This window comes from Peromyscus eremicus, chromosome 7 (genome assembly GCF_949786415.1).
Source record: "Peromyscus eremicus chromosome 7, PerEre_H2_v1, whole genome shotgun sequence".
In the NCBI taxonomy this organism is placed as follows: Eukaryota; Metazoa; Chordata; class Mammalia; order Rodentia; family Cricetidae; genus Peromyscus; species Peromyscus eremicus.
In genome coordinates, this window is record NC_081422.1 from 20,413,219 (window position 1) to 20,441,181 (window position 27,963).

General features: G+C 37.9%; 1 protein-coding gene across 1 annotated transcript in view; it reads right to left on the minus strand.

Moving 5' to 3' along the window:
• Nucleotides 1-259: 259 nt before the first annotated feature.
• Nucleotides 260-27,963, minus strand: part of Dpy19l2 (dpy-19 like 2) — a 101,177-nt gene continuing 73,473 nt past the window's right edge. The window contains exons 17-22 of the mRNA XM_059267532.1: nt 14,639-14,663; nt 12,247-12,366; nt 11,192-11,366; nt 9,420-9,519; nt 7,772-7,897; nt 260-1,823 (exon numbers count right to left, since the gene is read on the minus strand). Of these exons, the coding sequence (XP_059123515.1) occupies nt 1,673-1,823; nt 7,772-7,897; nt 9,420-9,519; nt 11,192-11,366; nt 12,247-12,366; nt 14,639-14,663 (697 nt within the window). The 3' untranslated portion in view covers nt 260-1,672. The remainder of the gene's footprint in view (nt 1,824-7,771; nt 7,898-9,419; nt 9,520-11,191; nt 11,367-12,246; nt 12,367-14,638; nt 14,664-27,963) is intronic.

The following is a 27,963-nucleotide window of genomic DNA, read 5'->3' on the forward strand; positions in this document are numbered from 1 at the left end:
AATGAGTAGGAATATCTTTTTGAATGAATGGTTGGTGATAGACCAAGTTGAGAGAACCAGGAATCAAGCTTAGTCAATGATACTTCACATTCCCCACTTTCTCTACCACAGTACATTGCCTCCCAGTGAGACCATGCAAAATGGTTTGAATGGCCAAAGATCACTGCCAATAAACCCAGCTAATACACCCAGCAACCTATGATGTCAGGGCTCTTTTAATTTCAAAACATGTGCTTCATAAAAGAAAACACAGAGAGTCTTTGTGGACCTTTAAAATGATTTAATAAGCATTGTACAGAAAAATAACAAAATTCATAGGAAAATATTATGTGTATGGAACATTTTATTGGTTACATAGCTTGTATCATTTTTGTTGAATTCTGATAATTACTCTAAAATATCCCCCTGGTGACATTGTCCTGAACATGTCACTTTAATGAATGTTATATCTTTTCCTTTCTCTGATCCACACAACAAAAGGAATTACTTGAAAATGTTAAAATCTACACAATACAGCATTCTTGTGTCCAGCATTAAAATATTTTCCAACTTTTATAGTAATTTTATATATAAATGCTTACCTATTGCAAGTAAACTAATCTGTGAAATTGACTAATCTCTTATGGCTAGTCAAAAATATAAGGAAAATGTAAGTATAAAACCTCCAAGATGCTTAATTTGTAGCAGATACATATTCACTCTACTTTCAAGGTAATTGCCAATTTATAAAGCATTTATCACAGATAGCTTTTACTGGGAGATAAAATTTATAAGACAATGCCATCTTCATCATAAACTAAAACTAAGTGATGACTTAAAATATGGATTACAAAAGATGGCGGCTTGAAACACGGACCATACTCAGCAAGCCGGGGGCCACCGAGATGAGAAGACTATTGCTTTGTTCACAATCTAGCCCCTGAAAACCTCACATGGTAAACCCAGGTGGATTTTCTTTACTGATGATTACTCCTGAATTTGATTTGGTCCCATTGTAATTTTTATTTTACCTGCTATTAAAAGAAAACAACAGGATTCTACTGACAGACTAATAATTATTGGGTTTAGTCTGGAAATTAATCAGTGGCAAATATTTATCTGGTTGAGTTAATAATCTTCACAAGATTCAAACTATTACAAACCAAAGTGCTTAGAAACACTTGGACTGGAAATGATTTTCAAAGGTTCTTAAAAGCTAGTAGAACTCTCTCTTTAGGGGTAGCTAGTAAATGCAAAGCACATGAGAGTTGAGGCCACCACCACCACCATCAGGTCCCTCAAGTCTGCACTCTTCTACATGGCTCAGAGGGTCTGGGCTGATCCACAGGTACTAGGGAAACCTGAAGCAGCATGCCTAGCTGGGTTGAAAAGGAATTACTTATCCTTGGTTTCTTAAATTACATTGTTATTTTGCATACATGTTTCCTCAAAACTAAAATGAACGTTTGTTGAAGATGTAGGAGATGACTTAATCGTTTATGAGGTTAGCTTGACAGGATGACAGTTGATGTAAACAATGAAGTCATTTATCGTTAGTAACCAGAAAACTTTAAATAACTGTATCTTCTTTTGAAGTGTCTCTTAGTAAAGCTTGTGATTTTTTATTGTTGTAAGGCCGGAAGTGTTCTTTCTTGACATACATCTTTGCACAGAATGATGGATAGCTTTGTTCTCAGTTAATCTTCAGGACTCTATACATACTATTCTGAAATACTGTGGTGAAGTAAGGCCTGGAATTCTTGAGCAGGACACTACAGAGGGGAGGATTAGCTGCATTGGAAGGGTCTTCCACATCCCAGATTTCAAGCATACTGCAACCAGGTCTGAAAGATAAAGGGCATAGATAAATAGCCATATTAAATAAATTAGCATATTCCAATTAAGAAATAGCTTCTAAATTTCCAGAGGCTAATTGATTTAACTACTTAAAATCTTAAAACCATAACTTCAGAAACCATTAAGCTCAGTACAATGAAGCATGCTACATTTCCAGCCCCAGTCAACATATGCTGACAATAAACGTAAAATATGGAGTCAGAAATCTATATTTGAACTAGTTTACCTCCAATATAAAATATAATTATACTTGTGGACCACTATCCCCATCCAGTCATAAGACTAGTTTGTAGTTGGATGAGGTAAATTAAAGGAGAGCTGATTAAATTCCTTAGAAGATTCATATGTTTTTGACATAAAGTGCCCTGAATTAGTAGACAAACATATATTCAGGCAGAGGAAGGAGGTTCTTAGGCTAAATTGCTTTCTTTAGCCCTTCACTTTTGGGGAGCATGGTTATAAGAGTACACTAAGTGGTATAATATGTCTTGATAGAGAGTAACTCTACTACATAGGAATAATTAATTGGAAGAAGTCAGGCAAAACTGACATCAAATTTTTAATGTGTATTTTGAAATATAACATGTAAAATCCTGGCATTTCCCATGTAAAGTTTAACTATATGCAGGGACCATCACAACCAATGCAGAGACATTCCTATCACCTAACATGTCCCCTATGCCTTTCCTGTAGTCAGTCTTCTTCCCCAAACACAGCCTGGGCATGCATGAATCTCCTTTCTGCACTACAGCATTTAAAATTCCGTGCAAATACATTGTGTAAGCTTTTCATTTCTGGTCTCCTTATCTTAGAAACTGTGCTGTTGATACCTTAGATACTGATTGTCCTGGTGAGCTCACCTGTTAAGTTGCCACAACCTAAAAACACTTGAAAAGACAGCTCCAATTCTGGAATAGATCAGGTTGCCCTGTGGGCGTGTCTGTATGGGATTGTCTTGATGGTTAATTGATGTAGGAGGGCACAGCCCACTGTTGGCAGCACCAATCCCATTGCAGGTACTATTGAATTCTATAAGAAATCTAGCCGAAGGGCTGGAGAAGCAACTCAGTGGTTAAGAACACAAACTTCTCTTGCAGAGCCCATGTTCAGGTGGCTCACAACTGCCTATAACTCCAGACAGGGAATCTAACGCCCCCTTCTGACCTCCATAGACACCTGCAAACATGGCATACACATGCAGAAACACACACACACAGTCACAAATCTTTTAAAATATAAATACAAACTTAGATGAGCATAAGCCTGTGAGCTAGTCAGCAAGCAACATCCTCCACGGTTCCTGCTACATTTCTTTGGTATTGAAGTGAGTTCCTAGGTCTGAAACTCTAAGATAATACTGTGCAATAGTAAGGTAACAACAAGAAAGTCTGCCTTCAGGTTCATGAATGCCTGCCTTGACTTTCCTCATAATGAACTGTAACCTTGAATTGTAAACCAAATAAATACCCATAATTCTCCCCTGCCCCATACATTGCTTTTTGTCTGGGTATTTTATTACAAGAGATGAAATTAGAATATTATATTTCTTGTAAGTATTATTGCCCTTACGTTTCTAAATAGTATTTTAGGACATGGAAGACCACAGTTTCTTTGTTGGTTCTCAAATTACTGAGCATTTGGGGTACTTGAAGCACATTGGAACTGATTTTAGGCAGATAACTAGCAGTGGAACTGTAGGGTGGAGTGCTAAGTGTGGTTTGTAACTTGATAAGCAACTTCAACATTGTCTTCCAAAGTGACTGTACTGTTTTCCATTTCTACAGTGTATGTGATTTCAAATTTGCATAAATGTATGGTATCACCAGTCTTCACAATTTTAGTCTTTTTAGTGTTGTTATGGGTCGTTCAAAATAACTTTTTTGGTACAATGTCTGAACCAAATTTGTCAAATTTTGTATTGTTTCTTATTGAAGTGTGAGAAGTTTAAATATCATATCAGATGTTCTAGACTTAATAATATTAATTACTCAATATATGGCACATAGAGGCTGCAATCTGATTCTTTCTAATACACTTATGTATCCACAGAGCACCAGTGTAAACAAGGAACATAACTCTGTCTCCACAGCTCATCCATGCTCTTTGCAGTTCACTCTTCTGTTCATCACTACCTTTCAAAACATAACCATACATCCACTTCTTGTCACTGTACATTTGTGTGTACTTTCTGGAATTGTTGCCTCCTTTCTAATTTTGTCTGGCTTATTTTCCTAATTATAATTATTATCCATATTGTATGTATTGATGAGTGGCATTATATTGTCTTAATATTCCAATAGTGTTTAGCAATTAATTCACCTGTTAATCCATATTTCAATTACTTCTAAGTTGCAGCTACTGGAAAAGCTGATGTGAATAATTGCGTACAATTATAAGTAATGGATAGCTGCTTTTTTTAAAAAAAAGTCTACTTTATGAGTGTGTGTGTGTGTGTGTGTGTGTGTGTGCGTGTGTGTGCGCGCACATGCATGCTTGTGTGTGCCATGTGTGTTTCAGTGCCTGTGAAGGCCTGAGGAGGGCATTAGATCCTCCGCAGCTGGTGCCTGATGTGGGTGCTGGGAGCTAAACTCAGGTCTTCTGCAAGAGCAGAACATCCTTTTAACTGATGAGCCAGTTCTTCAGCTCCAATAAATTCCTCTTTTAATCTTAAGCAAATACACAGAGCAGGTGTTGGGTTTCTTATGAGACTGTAAAGTTCTGTCATGAAGTGGTTGTACCACATTCTATCATGCAGCTGATTTATGAGAGTAGTAGGTATGCCTCCATGTCAGCCACACTTGAGAGAGTTTCAACTCTAAACATTGTACTAGGTGATTTAAAAATACCACTTTGTGGGCTTAATGTATACTTTGTAAGTGGATAGCAACATCAAACATCTTTCCATATGATTCTTTGTTATTCATGAATTTCCTTGTTGAAGTGTCCAAGCATTTGCCCATTTTAATTGAATTGTTTTCTTGTTGAGTTTTAGGAGTTCTTTCTATATCTAGATAAAGTTATTTATTAGTCACAGGATTCAAAAATGTTTTCTTCTAACTGTGACTTATTTTCCATTACTCTTACTTACATTACTTCTATTCATTATCTTCTATTATTCTGCTTATGAAAGGTTTATATTTTTAAGGAGGTTCCATTTACTAATGCATTCTTGTGTCATGCTTATCATATTTGATTTAAGGAATCTATCATAAGGTCCCAATTATTTTCTTCCAAAACTTTCTCATTTTGGATTTACTGTTAATCTGATATTCAGATTTGTATTTTATCCCACAGTCTATGCTGCATTAGCTTTTGAATGGTGTGTGTGTGTGTGTGTGTGTGTGTGTGTGTGTATCTATTAGTTTTTATCAGAGTTCCATGTATACTTTAATTGGTTATGTTATTTTTTTGATGTTGTATATCCTTGAAGATTTAAACATAGCTTTTGTATCACTTGCTAAGTATTTTAATATCTAACTGTATTTTTGGTCTGTTTCTACTTCTGAGTTGTCAGGCTTTGTTTTACATATACTCCTGTTCTGTTTTACACTCAAATACTCATAGTCCCAATCATTTTATCACCCTGATATGTTGAATTGTTCAGCATTGTGCCATTTTCCTTTGGTGTTGTGGTTTAATAGCTATTTTATCTGATAAAAACTGCTTGACTTCCTTGAAGCTAAGTAAAAAGTTTTAGTAATAGCACTCGATTATCTACTGCCTCACTTTAATTTTATTTTTATATTTTGCATTTTAGTGGTTGTTTATGGATTGAAAACAAATCTTCAAAATATCTTTTACTGGGCAGTAGAGCTAAATTCCTTTCAATAAATAAAGCTTTATATTTCCATTTATTCTTTTTTGTGCTGTTATTGTCATGTGCACTATTCACTCTATAAGCTGAAAAATATGCTGATATTTTCTTTTATTTTGCTAGATTTTTAAAATATTCTCATAGAAGAACAGTATGGTGATTAACATGTACAAGTTCTCAGCACATTGCCTTGTTCCCTCCACTTGAGCCGCCACCAGAAATCATTTCTCTACAATATAGAGAAGTTTGCTTGCAAAATGCCACTGAGACGCCGTTGACCTGAATCCTGTCAGCCGACCCTCATGTACAGATGGAGTTTCACTGAACATAGAATTCCTGACGTCTTCATTTGCTGCTTTGTTCACTCCAGCATCAGACAGGTGTGCTCCTTCTTCTCTTCAAGACAGTCCTCCAGCTGACCTTTCTGCTGGGCTGCAGTGCACCTTGCTCTGACCTTTCTGCTGGGCTGCAGTGCACCTTGCTCTGACCTTTGTGTTGGGCTGCAGTGTGCCTTCCTCTGACCTTTCTGTTGGGCTGCAGTGTGCTCTGCTCTGGTCTTTCTGCTGGGCTGCAGTGTGCCTTGCTCTGGTTTTCTCTAGGTTTGCCCTAAATGGATTTGTTGAACTTTGTAGTGGGTCTCTCAGTCAATGGCTTCCTCAAACCTCTGAGACTGGACGTTTCTTCAGCTGTCTTCTCCTTCCCTCTGGTCCCTTGCTCTGTCCCAGCTGTCCCCCTCATGTTCAGTTACATAGTTATGTTGTCCAGGTCTCTGTAATTTTTCCTTAAAAAGCAATTTACATAAGTCCTATTCTTATAAGTTGCTTTTTCTTGATCTAATTCAGATTCACTGCTTTTTTTTTTCTTGTATCAAATAAACTTTGCTGTTTAGCACTTTTAAATGTTTCATTTGAACTATTTTATGTCTAGAGTTCCCAACAGAGGTGGTTTTAGTTCTGTTAAGATGCTGTATCTTTCACTAGCTGATAGCATGTTCTACTTTAATTCATGCCCCACTCCGTTTTGTTTGTTTGTTTGTATTTTGAGACAGGGTTTCTCTGTGTAGTTTTGGTTCCTGTCCTGGAACTCACTCTGTAGACCAGGCTGGCCTCGAACTCAGAGATCAGCCTGCCTCTGCCTCCCGAGTGCTGGGATTAAAGTCATGGCCCATTTTTGTTGTTCCTAGAACAGAAGCCAGGCCTTGCACATGCCAGGTGAGTGCTGAACTGTATCCTCAGGACTATTTTATTAATCATTTGAATAGTGAATAAGGACTCTAGATGCTGAATCAAATACTTTGAATCAGTTTCTGATAACTTCCTATGTTCAGAGTTTTGGTCCCATTTTCCCATCGTGTGTATGACTGAAAGTTTGGCTTGAAAAGTGGACACTATACATAATACATTCTAATGACATTGGAACCTATTTTGATCTTTTGACTGAAGAATGAGATTGTTGTTACAGGCAATTTACTCGCCTGGATCTGTTGACATCTCAGCCCAGAAATCTAAATAATAAACTCAAGAAATCCACTGAACACATTGTTTTTTTCATTTTTGAAAATGCAAATCTCAAAAACTTTATAATGTATTTACTTATTATGTCTATAGTTACAAGAAATTTTTAAGCTTTATGTATCCAATATAATTGAATAACATTAAGAGATAAATATACTTCACTTATAATTCAGACATCAAATAAAAATATTACAAAAATTTGAAAAATTATGGAATATATATATTTACAATAGATATTTTAACTTGACTAAAGAATTATATGATAAATACCTGTGCTAAAATATCACCTTACTTCCTTAATCTTTATACAGTTTATGTTTCCATATACATATATATATATATATATATACATACCAGTGAAAAGTAAATATAAAAGGTCACATGAAAATTGAATATAATTTGAATAGCTATTATGAGAAGACAATTTAATTTCTCTAGATAAACTTATTTTACCTTATGCTATAATAATATTTTAATGGGATGTATCTAAAATATAAAGCCTTAAAGAATCAGGACTTCTATGTAGCAGCATCGTGTCATTATATAATAATGTGGAGTGATTTTTTGCTTTATAATATACCATATTATACATAACATTGATACTCACTTTGTTCTCACAACACACCATGCTTCTTCTAGAACATAATAATTCACATGTAATTCCAACAATTTATCTCTCACTTCTACTGCATTTTTTCGACTATATGCAGAATAAACTATTTTTGTTCGAGCCCTTTAAATTAAAAAAACAACAATTACAAACAGATTTTAAAATAAATGATAATAGATTAAAGAAATATTGCTAGCAAATTGATATTGTAACCCTCAGTGGATGGAAGACAGATATGTATGGTCATAAATTATGCAATTGCTTTGAGAGATTGGTTTTCACACAAATACTTATGTTTTGAACATGCTAAATGTTAAAGCAGTTTGAAGCTTGTTATATCTAAGCTAATTTATAATTGTACTGGGTGTCAGACTGATAGTTCAGGTTATAAATGTTTCTTCATATAATCCACAAAAGAGCTGAGGCTTGTAGCAATATGGATTTAGTAGATAATTTCCCCTCTAAGAAACAACTGCCAAGTGAGTATTTAGAAGTGGGCATCCAGGATACTACCACAGATAGGAAAAGCACCATATAAAATTTTGAAATGCCAGGATATTCATTCAAATATAGCACAATAGAAAGTTTTGTCCCTGAGCAAATTAAATGTTGTTTGGGATGTTCCATCATCACAACTAGACAAAATTTTGAATGAATTCAAATTTTTATTCTAGCAGTATGCCAAAAATTAAGAGAAAAAGATTTCTTTAACAAATGATAGACTGATCAAAATAGATTTTAAATCCATACCTGCTGCACTGTAATAAAGACCTGGATTCAGGCCGCCTACACCCAAAGCCAGGAACATCTGTTCATATCTGTGACCCAAGCACAGAGGGAACTGGAGACAGGAAGATCTTAGAACCTCACTGGCCAGCCTAGCTGAACCCTACCCTCAATAGACCTCGTCTCAAAGAATAAGGTGCAGAGTGATCAGGAAAGACATCTACCACTGACCTCTGGTCCCCAGATATGCCTCTTTCTGTCTCTCTGTTTGTATGTGTCTTTCTCTCATGCACATAATCCCCATACATGAGAACCATTTTTTTTGTGTGTGTATGTGTGTCTGGCTCATGTATGTGTTTGTATGGGTGCATACATGTGTGTGCATGTCTGGAGACCAGAGGTCAATCCTGGATGTCTTTCTTTGGCTTTGAGTGTACGGGACCTGACTTGGGGTCTTCATTTCAGTGCGGCAGGCCCTTTACTGACTAAGACATCTCTCCAGTCCTGCAACATTATTTTGCTCAGGATTGATTCAGATTTGAGGCTCTATTCAACCTACGTCAGAAGAAACAGGTACCTTTAGAAATGGTTATAAATTTTGTTTCTTTGTTAGAGACAAGGCTCCATTCTGTAGTTCAGGTTGGCCTGGGATTCACCAGGTCAGCCTTGAACTCAGCAGTTCTCATGTTTCAGTTTCCCAAGTGCTGGGGTTACAGGTGTGCCTTCCACACCCAGCTGCATTGTACATCCTTTTAACTTCCAGAGATGAATAGAAAAATGCTTATGTGAATACGTATACATGAGTATATGTAGATGAACATATGTATGTGTATGTGTGTAAACAAACACATTTTTCTTTTTCCAAGGGCCAGTAGCAAGTAATGGCAATTCTACCCAATGGATGCAGGTGACCACTCACCTCAAGTCTGCGTCCTCATAATGTGGGTGGTTCACAATTGGATGCAGTGTAGATAGCTTGATGCTCGCCATTGTAGGCATAGCACCTGCAAAAACAGCATCTGGGAAAACAGATGACATTTCTTAGAAAAACAATTTAAAGAAAATAAAAAGTTGAAGAAAGATCCTTACATAATGGCCACTGATGTAGATGTTTTAATTATTCAGCATCTACTCCTTGTCTTCTGTAATATTTAACCTTCGCTTCACTGGTGGTAAAGAGCTATGCACAATACTTTTAAATTTTATTTTACATTTATTTATTTGGGGCGTGTGTGTGTGTGTGTGTGTGTGTGTGTGTGTGTGTGTATGGATACACATATGAGAGGACAGAAGACAATTGTTGGGAATGGGTTTTCTCCCTCCAGATGAGGCCTAGGAATCTGCATCAGCTCTTCAGAGATGGCAGCAAGTGCCTTTACCCACTGAGCCTTCTCATTGACCCCATACACGATATTTTTATAAGGATCCTGTGACTTGGTTTGTAGGACAACTCAATGAATTCTATTTTTCTTATTGTGTAGATAAATAGGCACAGACATAGCAAAGCTATGTGATCTGCCAAGACTTTACAGTGGAAACATTTCCACACTCACCCATACCTACTTCACCAAAGCTTCCTGCTGTAGTTTAAGGACCGGCACTACAGGCAGAAAACTAGACAGAAGGAAAACTATCCTGTAGTACTATGAACTATGTAAAAGGCCAATGTCATAGCACATTTTTTTTTCAAATGATTTTGTTGTTGTTGTTGTGAATTGTAGTTGTGTGGAATCTTTAGAAGAAAATGCTGTGTTTCGATATTCACAATATGGGGACTAGAGAGACAGCTCAGTGGTTAAGAGCACTAACTTCTTGCAGATGATCCAGGGTTAGTTCTCAGCACCACATGGAGACTCACAACACGTAACTCTAGTTCCAGGAGATTGGATTCCTATTCTGAACACTACAGGAATCTGCATGGATGTGGTGCACACACATACAGGTGCATATACATACACATAAAGTAAACGGGTGTTTTTGTAATATCAATGATAAAGTTTGCTAGTTGCCTTTTAAATTTTATTGTTTCTCCAGCTTTTCAAATCCCTCATTACTTGTTGGTATACATTTTTGGAGATATAAACTTAGATATAATAATTACATCAAAATCAATTATTCAGGCTTCTGTCTTAAGTCAAAGACCAAAAACTTCATTCTTGACATTTTAATACAGTAAACATTTATATAATTGTTAAGATTATTTTTATTTATAAAAATTGGTCACAAGCATATGGCATTTTGTTTAGGTCCACTGAAATAACAATTTTTCCAAATATAACTAAGCACTTGAATTAAATACAACTTCATGAAAACGTTTCAATAAATACTAAGAGCCTAGAACAGTGAGGAGTGACAGTTTTATCCTTTAGTGATGGAGTGGCATGCTGGAGCTTACAGCATCGTAAGAGAGTATCATGGCTAGATCTGGGGAAAGAAGACAATCAAAATTGAACTGCAATTTCTGATGAATGTTTATTTCTTACAGACCATTGTAAAGAAAGACAATTGAACTACCGCCAAGTCAGAATTGTGCCTACACACACACACACACACACACACACACACACACACACACACACACACGTATATATGATATATATAATACATAGACACACACATCTGGAATGCTTAGCTGTATTTGACAAACAAACACACACGTGTGCTTTATATTATGTCTGTACAACATCTCACCTGGCCTGGTGTTGTGTTTGATCCAGTGTATGAGTTCTTCCTGAGGCAGGTTAGTAAACTCTCCCATGATGCTCCACTGGTTATGGAGGTTTGCACAACCTTGTATTGACATGATTGTCAGAATACCGAAGACAACATTCTCAAAATGAACTCTACAAAAAAGCCAGCCAAAGAGCTGAAATAAAAAAAAACACATTTATTTATATTTCTTATATGAAGAGTACTATTGGATCAAAAGTACATTCTCACCTTCCTACTGAATCCAAAGTGCATTACCCTTTATCTCGGTACACAGACACATGGAATGCTCATCTGCTGCTTGCAAACAGCCAACATGCTAGAGTGACTGGACCTGCTTATAAATAAATTTTCTGTGGTTTTGAAAGAATTGAGCGTCTTTCCAGTGATGACTTGTGGCCAGGCACGAGGATTAAGGAACTGCACCTTGAAATATGCTAGACTGAAATCTTTTAACATTTGGTTGATTTTTCTGATGACTTGAATAACCAAAAGAAACCCCACTAGCACTGACATGCATGTTCCTTTCAGGAAAATGGCTGCTAGATTGTCAAAGCTGAATAAGGTGCTTCTAGATTTACTGAATTTCTGTCTAATTCCTGTAGCTGTCTAGCTGGTTTACATGTCTACTAGCTATAGTAAGGAATAGCAGAATGGAGAGCTTTTTAAGGAATTCTCTTATCCAAACAGGGCCACTCTTGATCTCCTCAGCACTGGAAATGTGCTGTTAAGGGGGTTTATGGGCCCAAACCCCCTTCACAAACTTAGATGCTAAAAGACTCTATTTGTAGACATGATGATAACAGAGGGTGAGAATACCCAAATGCTTGTCACAGAAACATCACTCATAGTCTATAAATGTTTTCAAAGCCACTCTCTTGCTGACAATGAATCAACTGACATTTATAGTCACTGAACGTAGTTAACTCAAAGTACTCAATGCTTTCATATTTTGGATTATTCAGCAAAGCCATGGCAGCTCCACAGCAGCTATTTTAGTTGTTAGAATAACAGGCATTCAAGAGTGGGTGGCTTACCTGTCGGGAGCAGATCAAGGAAGCCATAATGCACATGTGGGGTGTCAAAAACAGCTTCAACCGCATGATTAAAATGGCAAGAGCTGTGAATGCCAGCAACTGCAAGGTGTGAAAAATCAACTGCAAAACACAAAATAGTGACTTTTGCACTTTATGCATTTTTAAATTAACAGATAAAAATAAAGTGTCTTAAATTTTCTTATACAAGAGGGCAGAGATTTCCCAGCATAGCATTAAGCCTATTAATATATGCATTCATCCATTCAACTAAGATTTAATAATATAATAATCTCTGCCAGGAACTTTTCTGAGTGCTTCAAATAGAACACTGAGCAATCCTGCCCTTGTGAGGCTCACACCTTAGTGCATTAGGTTAGAAAAAGATACTGGTAACTCCCTGTACATAAGTAAGTTTTGATCGATTAGACAGTGACAAGAACAATGGGCAAGATGGAGGAGAGGAAGGAGCCAAGCAGCAAAGAATGTGTGAAAGGCCACAGCTAGGACACCATATCTTAAGGTGTGTCAGCACAGTGGGCCTCACTGAAAAAGTGACATCGGGAGAAGGATTTGAACAAGGAGGGGAGGAAGACAAGGGACAAATACAGAAAGCTTCATATAAACTGCATTTCAGTTATGAGCGATCACAGGAGCACATAACCCCGACTACTCTTAAGGCAGAGTGGTCTAAGTGTCTGTGCTAGGCAGCATTCTATCCTAATTTAACAGAGCCCAGGGATCCACAGGGCAACAGTTGCAAATAAAATTTTCTAGTTGAGATAGATGTTCATACAATATAACCTCTACTAGAAAAATGTGCAGTGAATCAAAGTAAATGGCAACTAAATATTTACATCCTAATTCACCAATATTCAACTAAATTACAGATATGAGGTGTAATAAGTCTTTTTCTGTCCTACCAGCTAATTCACAGATAATGACACAGAGACTTCTTATTAATTATGAAAGCTTGGCCTTTAACCTAGGCTTGTCTCAACTAGCACTTATAACTTAAATTAACCCATTTATATTAATCTACACGCTGCCATGTGGTGTTCTCTCTTCCAGCTTATACCTCCTTGTATCTCCCTGTCTCCTAGCTTCTCTTGCACACCTAGCTTCCTCCTCCTCTTCCTTTCTCTCCCCGGAAGTCCTGCCTATAGCTCCTGCCTAGTTATTGGCCATTCAGCTTTTTATTACACCAATCACAGCAACACAGTTTCACACAGTATACAAATATCCCACAACTATGTGGTATTTTCACTTATTAAAAGGAAAATAGTCAGCTTGTACTTCAGAATGAAATGAAACAAACACTAAAATAGTAAAATAATCAGTTTCTGTAATTCCAAACTCAAGATCCTAGAGAACGGCCAATTACTTTGACTTACACACTCCTTCTAGGACTTTACTGAGGGATGGTCAAAACACTCTGGAGGGTATTTTAACAGCCCCAACAGGAAACAAACTTGGTGACCAACATAGAAGGACAGACATGCGGCCATAAAAGACTTTAAAGATCATTTAATGGAATGCAAAAGGCTTTAGGATACAGGAGGGCTCCCTAACAGTCTGAGCATCTGACAGTGACTAATATGGTGCTCACAGGTTTTGCCCTTTACCCTCCTCCCCTTATGACACCATTCGATTACATCCTAACGTGAGCCACCAAGGTCTGGTTCCTTATTTGGCTACTGACTCATTCCTAAGACAAAACACCAACGTCCAACAATCAAAATTCATTATTTGGACACACTGGCTAACATATCCAATTAGGACTTACCCACTCACTCTAGCACAGACTTCCCCCCCTTTTCTCCTTAAAAACTTACTCCTGGAAAAACAAAAACAAAAACAAAAAACAAAACAAAACAAAAACAAACAAACAAAAAAAACCCACTTGCTGTTGCTGCTGCTGCTGCTTGTTGTCTGCTTCTGCTGGAACCAGAGGCAGCTCCCACCCCTCCTTGACCTCCTGGGGTAATAAATCTTTGTGCTGAGAATTTGGTGCCTGGGTGTGTCCTGTACTGACTCCAGGGGGCCTGCCCACCCTTACAATACAAACTGTGTATGTACAGAAAAAGACTCTGTAAAATAAATGAACAAATAAAATAAAACCCATGTATCTATACCATAGAGTATAAGGAGGATGATATAGAAACACACAAAACAAAACACAAACTTCTAGTAATTAGTCTGCATTTTTTGATTGGCTTTGAAATCCATATTACTATTCAATTGTGAGGTCAGATAAAAAAGGAAGCCCAGAAGAAATGATTACCACTGCCCCAAATCCAAGCAGCACTGATGTGCAGCAGCAGGAAGGCTACACCTCTGTGAGTTATCCAAGTGAGATTTAATACACAAGTCTACCAAGAATGAGAGCTTTTACCTCACCATTTTCAAGGAGCTGTTTTCTGGAAGAAAAGAAAAATGATCTATTTACTGAATGTCCATGTAACATCATTACATAAGAATAAAATCATTCATTTTGTTTTCAGATTTTAAATTCTTAATTCTTCCTAAACTGTGTAAAGTACAAAATTTAAAACACTGTATATATGCTAATAATTAAATATAGTATATGAAGAGGCTGATCTTTGATTAAATTAGAATATGTTTTACTGATCCCTGAAGACTGCCCCTCTGGAATGACATACTTCTTTTTAAATATTTAAGCTATGAATTATAAGTACAGTGCTTTCAATAATTACAGTTGGACTTTTGACTTGTTTTAATTTTTCACAATTATAAACTACATGATATTTTATACATTACTTGGTAAATATATCTAAAGCATATAAATATTTTACTTCTTGAAAATAAGTCCAAATTAATGAATATCTACAGTAACATATAATGTTCTAAATACTGCACAGTGAATATATACTATGGATAGTCTAGAAATCATTTTTATGTTTGTAGAATTTATAGTAATCTGATACACAAATAAGAATGTTTATCCTAATCCTCTACAGAAAAGACTGTGCTTTACAAATGGCCTTCCAGGAAGGGACATTCTAGGAGAAAGAAGTTAGATTGTGATTAGAGGAAATTCACAAGTGTAGCGTCTTAAAGGTGGTCACAGAAGATACAAGAGGAATCAAATTACTCAGACAGCCTGTAGCTTTTTCCTAACCTATGCAACCAGGGAATGGAGGCATCCCGGTATCCTGGACTCTTCCACTCACAACAGGACCCTGCAGTGAGCAAAGGACCTGGCTACTACGTGATTATTATATTCACCAAGGACCACCCAACTGGTGTGAATAAAACTAGTAGCCAACTTATTATATGAACAAACAAAGTACAAGTAACGTGAAAAGGAATTACAGAGATAAATAAGCAAAACCTGTGACTTCTCTGGAACACTAACGCAACTCATATAAGACAGTGTTCAAGACAACTTTTAACGTTTTTCTCCGGAGAGGTTTGGGGGTGGATCACTTATTACATAATTAGATGAGTTGCCATGAAAAGGAGTTTTCTAAAACTCTGGGACAAACATGCTAACCTAACTGAAAAAGCATAAACTCAGGTTTCGAAAGTAGAGTTTACATAGCTGAAGTTTGGATGCTGGGAAACTCAGCTATGGAATTGTCCAAGGGAAATGTTTTGTTTCAGCTTGCATTTAAGTTCAGGCAGCAGACACAGGAGAAAGATGGTCATACTGCATCGACAGTCAAGAAGGACAGGGTAGGTGGGAAGCAGAGCTGGGTTAGAAACTGTCAATGCCTGTTCCTACTTCTTCCAGTGATCCACGCCTTCTAAAGATTCCACAGCCTTCTAAAAAATGTAACAGTATGTAGAATATTATTTTAAGATGTGTGGTTTTTTTATGCTGTGAACATTTGTTTAATGATACAAAGATGTGTGCATTCCTTTATGTTGCATTTGTTTAACTCTGTGAAGCTGTGTTACTCTGCCTGTCTAAAACGTCCGATGGTCTAATAAGGAGCTGAACAGCTAATAGCTAGGCAGGAGAAAGGTAGGTTGGGCTGGCAGGCAGAGAATATATAGGAGAAATCTGGGAAAAAGGAAGAAGTAGTCAGAAAAGGAGGAGGACATCGGGGGCCAGCCACCCAGCCACACATGGAGTAAGAGTGAAAGTAAGATATATGGAAGTAAAAAGGGATGAAACTCAAGAGGCAAAAGGTGGATGGGTTAAAGTTAAGAGAAGCTGGCAAGAAACATGCTGCGCTAAGGCCAGGCATTTATAATTAAGAACAAGCCTCAGTGTGTGATTTATTTGTGAGCTGGGTGGTGGGCCCCGCAAAAGAGCAAAAGCAACCAACTGAACTATTCTCTATTTAATTAAAAAAGGGTCAAGACAGAAATAAAGAAATTAAAGACTTCCTAGAATTCAATGAACATGGATACACAACATACCCAAACTTTTGGGACACAACAGAAGTGGTGCTAAGAGGAAAGTTCAGAACACTAAGTGCCTACATTAAAAAAAAAAATGGAGTCCCAACTCTGTCCCAGTTGCCGGCCAGCAGGTAGGGTTTCTGCAGGAAGGTTCCCCCCCCAGCAAGACCCCCCACCAGACCCTGCAATCTATGCGCCCTGCCCCCGTACCCATCCGTCTGAGACCCCAGCCACTCCCTGAGGCATGGAAACCAAACTGCCAGTTCTCATTGGACCAAGAGAAGCTCTCATTGGAACAAGAGTAACCTCCTGAGACAGGGAATCCACCACCCCTCATCAGACCAAGAGTGGCTTTCTGGTAGAATCTGCCACCTCTCTTTAGACCAAGAGAGGCTTACTGAAACACAGAATCTGCAAGATCTGACTGGACTAAGAGCCCTGATAAGACCAAGAGCGGCTCTGTGAGTCACAGAATCAACAAGCTTGGGTTGACCCAAGAGCATCTCCCTGAGACACAAAATCTGCCTGCTCCAATTAGACCAAGAACTAAGACTGGACCCAGAGGGGCCCCCTGAGACACAGACACAACAAGCACAGAGTGGACCAATAGCAACTTTCTCAGACACAGGCACCTCTTATACCTATTAGAGGAGGAGATAGGCAGATGTCAAGGCAAAAATACATACAACAACATAAAGAGCAATAAGGCATCACCAGAACCTAGACCCTCTCCAACAGCAAGACTTGAAAATCACAATGTAGAAGAAGCAGAAGAAAATGGCCTTAACAATAACATCATGAAGATGCTAGAGGCCTTTAAAGAAAAAATAAAAAATGAAATTGAGGAAAAGACAAACAAAAAATTGGAAGAAATCAATAGAGAAATAGAGGAAAAGACAAATAAAAAATTGGAAGAAATCAATAAATCCCTTAAATAAAGCCAAGAAAAACATGAAAAAGCAATTAAACATGTGAGGGAAACAGTTCAACACCCGAAAAGTGAAATAGAAACAATGAAGAAGATACAAACAGAGGGAATACTGGAAGTAGAAAAATCTGAGTAAACAAACAGGAAACACAGATGCAGGCATAACCAACAGAATACAAGAGATGGAAGAGAGAATCTCTAGTGTTGAGGATACAATAGAGGAAATAGACTCATCAGTCAAAGAAAATACCAAAGCCAAAAAAGTCATAACATAAAACATCCAGGAAATCTGGGACACCATGAAAAGGCCAAATCTAAGAATAATAGGGATAGAAGAAAGAGGGATAGAAGAATATCAAGTCAAAGGCACAGAAAATATATTCAATAAGATCATAGAAGAAAATTTTCCCAACTTAAAGAAGGAAATACCTATGAAGATACAAGAAGCCTATAGAACACCAAATAGACTAGACCCCCCCAAAAAAAGTCCCCTTGCCACATAATAAATAAATAAACCTACAGAATAAAGAAAGAATATTAAGAGCAGCAAAGGAAAAAGGCCAAGTGACTTATAAAGGCAAATCCATCAGAATAACATCTGATTTCTCAATGGAGACTTTAAAAGCCAAAAGGACCTGGACAGATGTAATGCAGACACTAAGAGACTATGGATGCCAGCCTAGACTAATATACCCAGCAAAACTTTCAATCACCATAGAGGCTAGCTAGCAGGGAGGACCCTAGGAAGGATACATGGATCGCCATAGATGGAGAAATGAATGAGATCTATATGAGCAAACTGGGGGCGAAGGGGGGGTAATGGAAGGCAAGGGTTGGGGAAAGAGAGCTCAGGGGAGCGGGAGGTCCTAGCTAGATCTGGAACAGAGTGCGAGAACAAGGAAAGAGATACCATGATAAATGAAGACACCATGGGAATAGAAAGAAGCAGAGTGCTAGAGAGGTCCCCAGAGATCCACAAAGATGACTCCACTATAGATTACTGGCAATGGTCGAGAGAGTGCCTGAGCTGACCTACTCTGGTGATCGGATGGCCAAACATCCTAACTGTCATGATAGAACCCTCATCCAGTGACTGATGGGAGCAGATTCAGAGATCCAAGGCCAAGCCCCAGGCAGAGCTCCAGGAGTCCAACCGTTGAAAGAGAGGAGGGATTATATGAGCAAAAGATATTGAGACCATGACTGGAAAAAGTACAGAGACAACTAACCGAACTAACCGAACATGATCTGTGAACCAGTAGCTGAGAAGCCCCCATGGAACTGGACTAGGTCCTCTGGATAAGTGAGATAGTTGTTTAGCTTGAACTATTTAGGGGGCCCCCAGGCAGTGAGAATGGGACTTGTCCTTAGTTCATGAGCTGGCTTTTTGGAACCTAGGGTCTATGCTGGGATACTTTGCTCAGCCTTGGTGCAGGGAGGAGGGGATTGAACCTGCCTCAACTGAATGTACCAGGCTCTGCTGAGTCCCCAGGGGAGACCTTGCCTTGGAAGAGGTGGGAATGGGGGGTGGGTTGGTGGGGAAGGCTGGGGGGGTGGGAGGAAGGAGAACAGGGGAATCCATGGTTGATATGTAAAACGAATAGAAAATCTCTTAAAAGAAAAAAAAATGGAGCAATGTCATACTAGCAAATTAACAGTATATATGAAAGCTCTAGGACAAAAGGAAATAAACACACCCAAGAGGAGTAGACTGAAGGAAATAAACTGAGGGCTGAAATCAATAAAACAGAAACAAAGAGACATTACAAAGAATCAATGAAACAGCGTTGGTTCTTTGAGAAAATCAACAAGATAGGTAAACCTTTATCTAAACTAACAAAAAGATGGAGAATATCAAAATTAACAAAGTTAGAAATGAAAAGGGGGCCATAACAACAGATACCGAGGAAACCCAAAGAATCATTAGGTCAACTTTAAATACCTGTACTCCACCAAATTGGAAAATTGAAAAGAAATGGATAATTTTCTTGATAGGTACCCCTTATGAAAGTTAAATCCAGATGAAATAAATGATTTAAATAGACCTATAATCCTTAAGGAAATAGAAGCAATCACCAAAAGTCTCCCAAGCAAAAATAGCCCAAGGCCAGATGGTTTTAGAGCAGAATTCTACCAGACTTTAAAAGAAGTAACACCAATACTTCTCAAATTATTCCACAAAATAGAAACAGAAAGAACATTGTCAAATTCATTTTATGAGGTCACAGTTGTCCTGATACCAAAATCACTTTACAAAGAAAGAGAATTACAAACCAATTTCCCTTATGAACATAGATGCAAAAATACTTAATAAAATACATGAAAACCAAATCCAAGAACCCATCAATAAGATTATCCACCAAGATCAAGTAGGTTTCATCCCAGAGATGCAAGGATGATTCATTTATGAAAATAAGTAAATGTATTCCAACATATAAGCAAACTGGAAGAAAAGAAAATATGATGGTCTCATTAGATACAGAAAAAGCCTTTACAAAATTCAACACTCCTTATGATAAAAGTCCTTGAGAGATTAAGGATACCAGGGACGTACCTAAATATAATAAAGGCAATGTGCAGCAATCCCATAACCAACATCAAATTAAAAAGAGAGAAACTCAAAGCAATTCCACTAAAATTAGAAACAAGACAAGGTTCTCTCCATACCTATTCAATATAGTTACCTGAAGTTCTAGGTAGAGCAATAAGACAACTGAAGGAGATCAAGGTGATATAAATTGTAAGAAAGAAATCAAAGTATAGTTATTTGCAGATGATATGATAGTATACATAAGCAACCCCAAATATTCTACCTTGGAACTCCTACAGCTGATAAACATCTTTAGAAAGAGGCTGGATACAAGATTAACAACAACAACAAAAAAATCGGTAGTCCTCCTATATACAAATGATAAATGGTCTGAGAAAGAAATCAGGGAAACAACACCCTTCACAATATCCACAAATAATATAAAATACCTTGGTTTAACTCTAACTAAGCAAGTGGAAGACTTGTATGACAAAAACTTCAAATCTTTGAAGAAAGAAATTTAAGAAGATATTAAAAGATTAAAAGATCTCTTATGATCATGGATCAGTAGGATTAACATAGTAAAAATGGCCATCTTACGAAGAGCAATCTACAGATTCAAAGCAATTCCCATCAAAATTCTAACACAATTCTTTACAGACTTTGAAAGGACACTATTCAATTTCATATGGATAAACAAAAACCCAGGACAGCTAAAACAATCCTGGACAATAAAGGAACTGCTGGTGGTATCACTATGCCTGATTTCAAGTTGTACTACAAAGCTATAGTAATAAAAACCACATGCTATTGGCATAAAAACAGACACTATCAATGGAATCAATTTGAAGACCCAGCTATAAATGTACATACCTGCGGACACTTGTTTTTATAAAACCAGAAATACACACTGGAAAAAAGACAGTACCTTCAATAAATAGTGCTAGTCAAATTGGGTATCTGCATGTAGAAGAATGAAAGTAGAACCATGTTCATCACCCTGCAAAAAAACTCAAGTCCAAGTGGATCAAAGACCTTAACATAAAACCAGACACACTGAATCTAACAGAAGAGAAACTGGGCAATGGCCTTGAACACACTGGCACAGGAGATAACTTTCTGAACAGAACACCAATAGTGTAGGCACTAAGATCAACAATAAATGGAACCTCATGAAACTGAAAAGCTTCTTTGAGGGAAAACATACTGTCAAAAGGCCAAAATGACAGCCTACATAACGGGAAAAGATTTTTACTAACTCCAAATCTGATAGAGGACTAATATCCAAAATATATAGAGAACTCAATAAACTAGATATCAAAAACCAAATAATCCAATTAAAAAAATGAGGTACGAATCTAAACAGAATTCTCGTTAGAGAAATCTTAAACGGCTGAGAAACACTTAACGAAATGTTCAATATCCTTAGCCATCAGGGAAATGAGATTCCATCTTACACCTGTCAGAATGACTAAGATCAATAACACAAATGACAGCTCATGCTGACAAGGATGTGGAGCAAGGGGAACACTCCACTATTGTTGGTGGGAGTGAAAATTTGTACAGCTACTATGGAAATCAATATGGCAGTTCCTCAGAAAACTGGGAATTGATCTACCTCAAGAACTCAGATATACCCTTCTTGGGCATATATCCAAAGGACACTCCATCATATTACAAGGACACCTGTTCAACCATGTTCATTTTGGCTTCATTCTTAATGCTCAAAACTGGAAACAATCTAGATGTACCTCAACTAAAGAATGAATTTATTTAAAAAACAAAAGAGTTACATTTATGCAGCTGAAAAAAAAAGAAAGAAAAAGAAAACAAAACGTAAAAGACATCATGAAATTTGAAGGCAAATCGATGGAACTAGAAAAAAAATCAACCTGAGTGAGGCAACCCAGACCCAAAAGACAAATATGGTAAGTGGACATTAGTCATTAAATATATGATAATCAAACTACAATCCACAGACCCAGAGATGTTAGGTATAGAAGAGGGCTCTAGGGTGGAAGCATGGGTCTCCTGGGTAAGGGGAAACAGAATAGATTTGGCTGGTGGACTGGGGATGGGTGGAGACAGGAGCAGAAAGGATCACTTGGTGGTGGGAGATTGGTTAGAGGGAGAGAGTGTGGGGAGAGACTATCACGGCCTTGAGGACCAGCCTCCAGCAGCTCAGGGTTTGAGGGGAGAGCCAGTGGAGATGGCAGACTTTCACTCAATTTGACTTTTCTATCTGAGGGAGTAAAACTTAATTCTCAGGGGCCTGTGAGGGAGGCTAAACTTAACTCTCTGGGGCTGACAAAAGAAAGGGAAAAAACACACACATACATCTCCAACATGTCAGGGTCTCACCTAGGGTCCTGATGAACGGCAAGCCTTCAGCAGGTCAGAGAAACTGAAGAGGAGATGCAGAGTAGGCAAACTACTGGACAGACAAACAGACACACAAGGACTTTTCTAAGGACTGAAGCTTAGTTCTTCATTCTGTAATTCCTACTGTTGCTTGTTCTACTCTATTCCTTTTCTGTTCTGTTTTTTTCTGCCATGATGTTACCCTTGATGTCAATCTTGATGTCTTCCTTCTATCTTTCTTGGTGTTTTTCTTCTCTCATGTCTTTTATTTTTTCCCTTACAGCTTATATACCCCAGTATAATCTTTCAAGCAATATAAAAATCACAGTGTGGTTACATTTTATTTTTCAAGTGAATGAAAAGTTAAAAAAAAATAGCATGTTTTCTATATCCCTTACATGATTAAACATTTTATGTATTACAGGTGAAAAACAAGTTGTCCCAAGAACCCACATACATTGATACCCAAGCAACTTGTTATAGATTAACAGAGTGTAAGTGAACAAAGCTTTTTTCTCAGCCAGTTCTTTTACTTGCACGCTACATTTTGCATTTTACATGTCACACAGAAAGGACCAATCATTTTGTTATTTATCTCAAAGGGTAATCTTATAAGAAATCTTAGAAGAATCATAAATCTAAACTTTTATATATGAAAAACAACCAGTCAGCTCTACTTTAAATCCTCTGGGTGCACACCCACTCATCAATAGTTTTTTTTTTTTTTTATATCGGGAAGCTGAAAGCAGAAATGGGTACAAGGAATTAATCATCACCTTTGATTAATTCACTAACCCATCCTAGCAAGAAAGGCACACCAGCCAATTATTATTGGGCTGCTTTGTTCTTGTTCCCTGAGCTTAATGAATTCCTCACACAACTATATGTCTTTCTAAACTTTAGATTGTTTCCCAAGATTTTCTTCCCCAAAACCAATAACAAAAACATCTTAACCTAGCTGTAAGTCACATTTAAAGCTTTGTTTTAGCTATGATGCACACTGAAAACCATGAACACATTTCCCAACATCAAGATTAAAAGAACTTGAGCTAACTTAGCTTCTGGGACTCAGTTGTTTCTCTAAATCATTAAGTTACAGTCTATATGGCTCCTCAAGGGAAACTAGCTGTGTGACATTTCTTTGTTCATATTTTCTACCATCTTCAGCCTCTGCTTTATCAGAGGTGGGGGCAAAACCATATCTTGCTTTTATCTGTATTAGTATTCCCATTAAGCTAACCTCTATCATAATCCCTTACTATATTTATTAAAGACCCTCAATCATCAAAATCTTATTTAAACTAGCACTATTATTGTATAAAACCATTGCTTCAGTTAAACAGTATACTTTAGGAGGAAATCATCTTCATAATAATCCACAGGTAAAAATGCCCAGTAGAATGGGATATTTCCATGAGATAATCACACTACATTAAGGGCAGTGGGGATCTCCCCATGCCCATTCATGCCATGCCAGATACCAGAGAAAAATGGCAGCAGCAAACATGCAAAGACACAGTAGTAGCAAGAGACATTCTAGAGCAAAGGCTCTCAGAGCCTTGCCTATCCTTGCCTAATCATTCATCAGAACTTTTATTCTTGGTGAGCCTATCACCTAAAGTCAGTTGTCACCTGCTGTTCCTCTGACAAGGCCAAGGGACAACTGAAATTCAGGGGCTTTAGGGATGGTTTGGAAACCTAGTACAGTGGAAATTTCCTGAGATCTATGAGGGTGATTCTAGTAAGGAGTCCCAGTAATGGGGGATACAAAGTCTGAACTGGCCATCTCTTGTGGCTAGGCAGTGCTCCCAATGGCAGGATTGGATTGCATTTTGTTAAGTTTTTGGCTGAGGCAGGGGCTCCCATGGAGACACCAGACAACTCAGGCTTATATTAGGACAGAGGGCTGCTTTCTACAAACTCAGAGGAGGATCCCATTGCTGAAGACAACTTCAGTTCATTGAATATAGAGAGGTTGAGCTGGTATCTGCCTGGACCCTTCACTCCTACACGCTAGTCTTTTTGGTGTGGGAAGGTACTTTAAAGGCTACCAAAAGAGAAACATGGACACCAACACAGTCTTCAAACCTTTGACCTACAATCTGTCCCATCTGCAAGATGTTCTGGGGCAATGGTGGCATAGAACTCGTGGGAGTAGCCAACCAATATTTCTTTTAACTTGAGGCCCACATCATGGGAAGGATCCCATGCCTGATACTGCTTGGATAGCCAGGAATTGGAGACTGGATAGCCCAGAGACCTAGGGTAGAGCCAAATATGACTGTCCAAAAAAGCAATCAATAAAATGATTTCTAATGATAGTCTGCTATACTCATACATAGGTGCTTTGTCCAGTCATCATCAAAGAGGTTTCCTCCAGGAGCAGACAAGAGTGGATTCAGTAACCCACAGCCAGGCATTACGCAGAAAGAGTCTAAATAGGAGCTCTCCTTTGGGTCCCTCCCGTTGGAGATCCAGGAACCATACGGAAGACGGTGTAGAAAGGTTGTAGGAATCAGAGGGGATGAAGGACACCAGGAGGACCCAGCCCACTGAATCAGCTAAACAGGGCACATATGAGCTCACAGAGACTGAAGCAGCAAGCACAGGGCATGCGGGGGTCTGTAGCAGGTCCTCTATGTATATGTTGTGGCTGTTAGCTTGGTGGGATTCAACTGTGAAAGCGGGTGTGTCTAACTCTTTTGCCTGCTCTTGGGATTCTTTTCCTCCTCTTGGGTTGCCTTGTACAGCCTCTGTGTAAGGGCTTTTGTCTTGTCTTATTGTATTTTTTGTCCTGTTTTGTTGTTGTCTCTTGGAGGCCTGTTCTTTTCTGAAGGAAAGTGGAGGGGGAGTAGAGCTGGGGGATCTGGGAGGAGTGAAGTGAGGGGAAACTATGGTTGGGATGTACTGTATGAGAGAAGAATCTATTTTCAATTTAAGAAAAAGAAAATTAATATGACTCAACACATTAACAGAATAAAAGATACAAATCACATGATTATATCAAAAGATACAGAAGAAGCCGCTAACAAAATTCAGTACTTTTTCAAGATAAAAATTCTCAAAAATGAGTGGCTCAACATAGTATGGACCATGTATTGAAAAGCCCATTGGTAACATGATACTCAATGGAGAAAACTGAAATATCTTACTCTAGAATCAGGAACATGGTGAAGATAGCCACTTTCACCCCTTCTTATTCAACAAAGTAGCCAAAGCAATAGGCTAGAAAAAAGACAAAAATGCATTCAAGTTAGAAAGGAAGAGAAAAGGTTGCCTGTGTTTGCAGACATGAAACTATCCCAGAACTGTTAGAGCTAATGATCAGATGTAGTAAGATGCAAAAATCAGCTGTCTGTGTATACATTACCAATGAACAGTCTGGAAAAAAATGAAGATGGCACCCTATAACCTTATAATACAAAATATTGATTACAAAAAATTTAAAAACATCCTATTCCCATAGATTAGAAGAATTAATATTGTTAAGATACCCATGCCATCTACAGCAAGCTCCAGATTCAATACAATATTAAAATCATCATGTATTTTTTGAAGAAATAGAAATAAGCAACTCCAAGTATGAAACCACAAAAGAACACACAGCCAAATCAGTCTTGTGCAGGCACCACACTTTCCAATTTCAATACAGATTACAATACCACAGTGTCAAACACAGTATACCACCAAGGCTCAAGGCACATCACAGAAGAGGGGGTAGAAAGCATTGAAGAGCTGAAAGGTGGGAGGAGTGCTGTGAAATGCCCTTCTAGACATGAAGTGGCTGGTGCATGCACAAACTCAAAGCAGGTGTGATTACCTGAACAAGACCTATCTAAAATAAAACCAATTAAAAATTCCAGTGTATAGGTGGGAGGAGCTTCTGAGGCACCATGCCTAGATAAGGAACTAGGCAGATGGGGAAAAGTGAGTCACTTTTCTTTGGTGGTGAAGGCCATGGGCGGGTTGCCTATGCCCCCATGATCTCATACCCAAAAGGAGATGGTTAGCACATTAGTTACAAAAAGGCAAACTACCTGGCACCCCCCTGGCCATACCAACTTGGAAATCAGGTAGGTGAACTTTACTCTCCTTCCTGTTCTTCATTTCCAATTTCCCAATCTCATCTCCAGCGCTGTAGTAGACAACCTGCTAGGTTCATACTTTTCCCTCTTCCTCCATTACCTGGGGACTCACACAGCAACCCCGCTTCTAGTCAATCCCTATTCCACTGTGTTAGCTTTCAATACCTAGAAACTTATTGTACCTGGGACCTCCAGGTGGCCAAACCTTGAAGTGACTCAAAAGTGCTCAGTAGGTAACCTGTAGACACCACACTCTCCTAAGATCCAGAAAGGGCAACAGAAATCAAGGAATACAATAGTCACCCAACAAAGACAAGACCAGACATCAACACATAGAATTACAATTCCCCACAGCACATAATAATCAAAGCACTAAGTGTACGAACAAAGAAAGGATGTTAAAAGCAGCAAGGGAAAAAGACTAATGAATACAAAAAGATAAACCTACTAGAATTACTTTTCAATGTAGATTTTGAAAGCCAGAAGGTTCTGGACAGATACTTCACAAACTCTAAGAGACCACAGATGCCAGCCCAGACTATTATACTCAGTAAAACTATCAATCACAATAGACAAAGAAGGAAAACATTCCATGATAAAATAAAGTTTAATCAGTATCTATTTTCAAGTCCAGCTCTACAGGAGATAGAGAGGTTAACCACACCCAAAAAAACACAAGAAATAATCTTAGTACCACAAATCAAAAGGAGGGTCCCAAACAACAACAAAATAACAAGAATCAACAAACATGGGTCATTGATAACTATCAATATCAATAGTCTTAATTCCCCCAACAAAAAGACACAGATTACCAGACTGAATTTGAAAACAGGATCAATCCCTTCTGTTGCATGCATGCAAAAAGCCAAACCAAAACAAAACAAAATAAAAAAAACATGACTTAACATCAATGATAGACATTACTTTGGGGTAAAAGGATGGAAAAAGATATTCAAAGCAAATGAACATAAGAAGCAAGCTGATGTAGCCATTTTAATATCTGATAAAATAGATTTTAAACCAAAACTAATCAGAAGAGATAGGGAAGAACACTATATTACCCATCAAAGGAAAAAATCCACCAAAACGATATTGCACTTCTTTAACATCTGTGCACCAAACACAAGGGCACCCAAGTTCATTTAGAAAAGCACTACATCTTAAATCACATATAAAACCTCACACGGTGATAGTGGGTGACTTTAGTACCCCATTCTCGCCAACAGACAGGTCATCCAAATAAATACTAAACAGAAAATGCTAAAGGTAACTGATGTCATAAACCAAATGTACCTATTTACAAAACATTTCACCCAAACAAAAAAGAATGTACCTTCTTCTCAGCACTTCATGGATCTTTCTCCAAAACTCACCACCTACTGGGACACAAAGCAATTCTCAACAGTTAAAAGAAAATTTAAATAACATCCCATCTAACCATG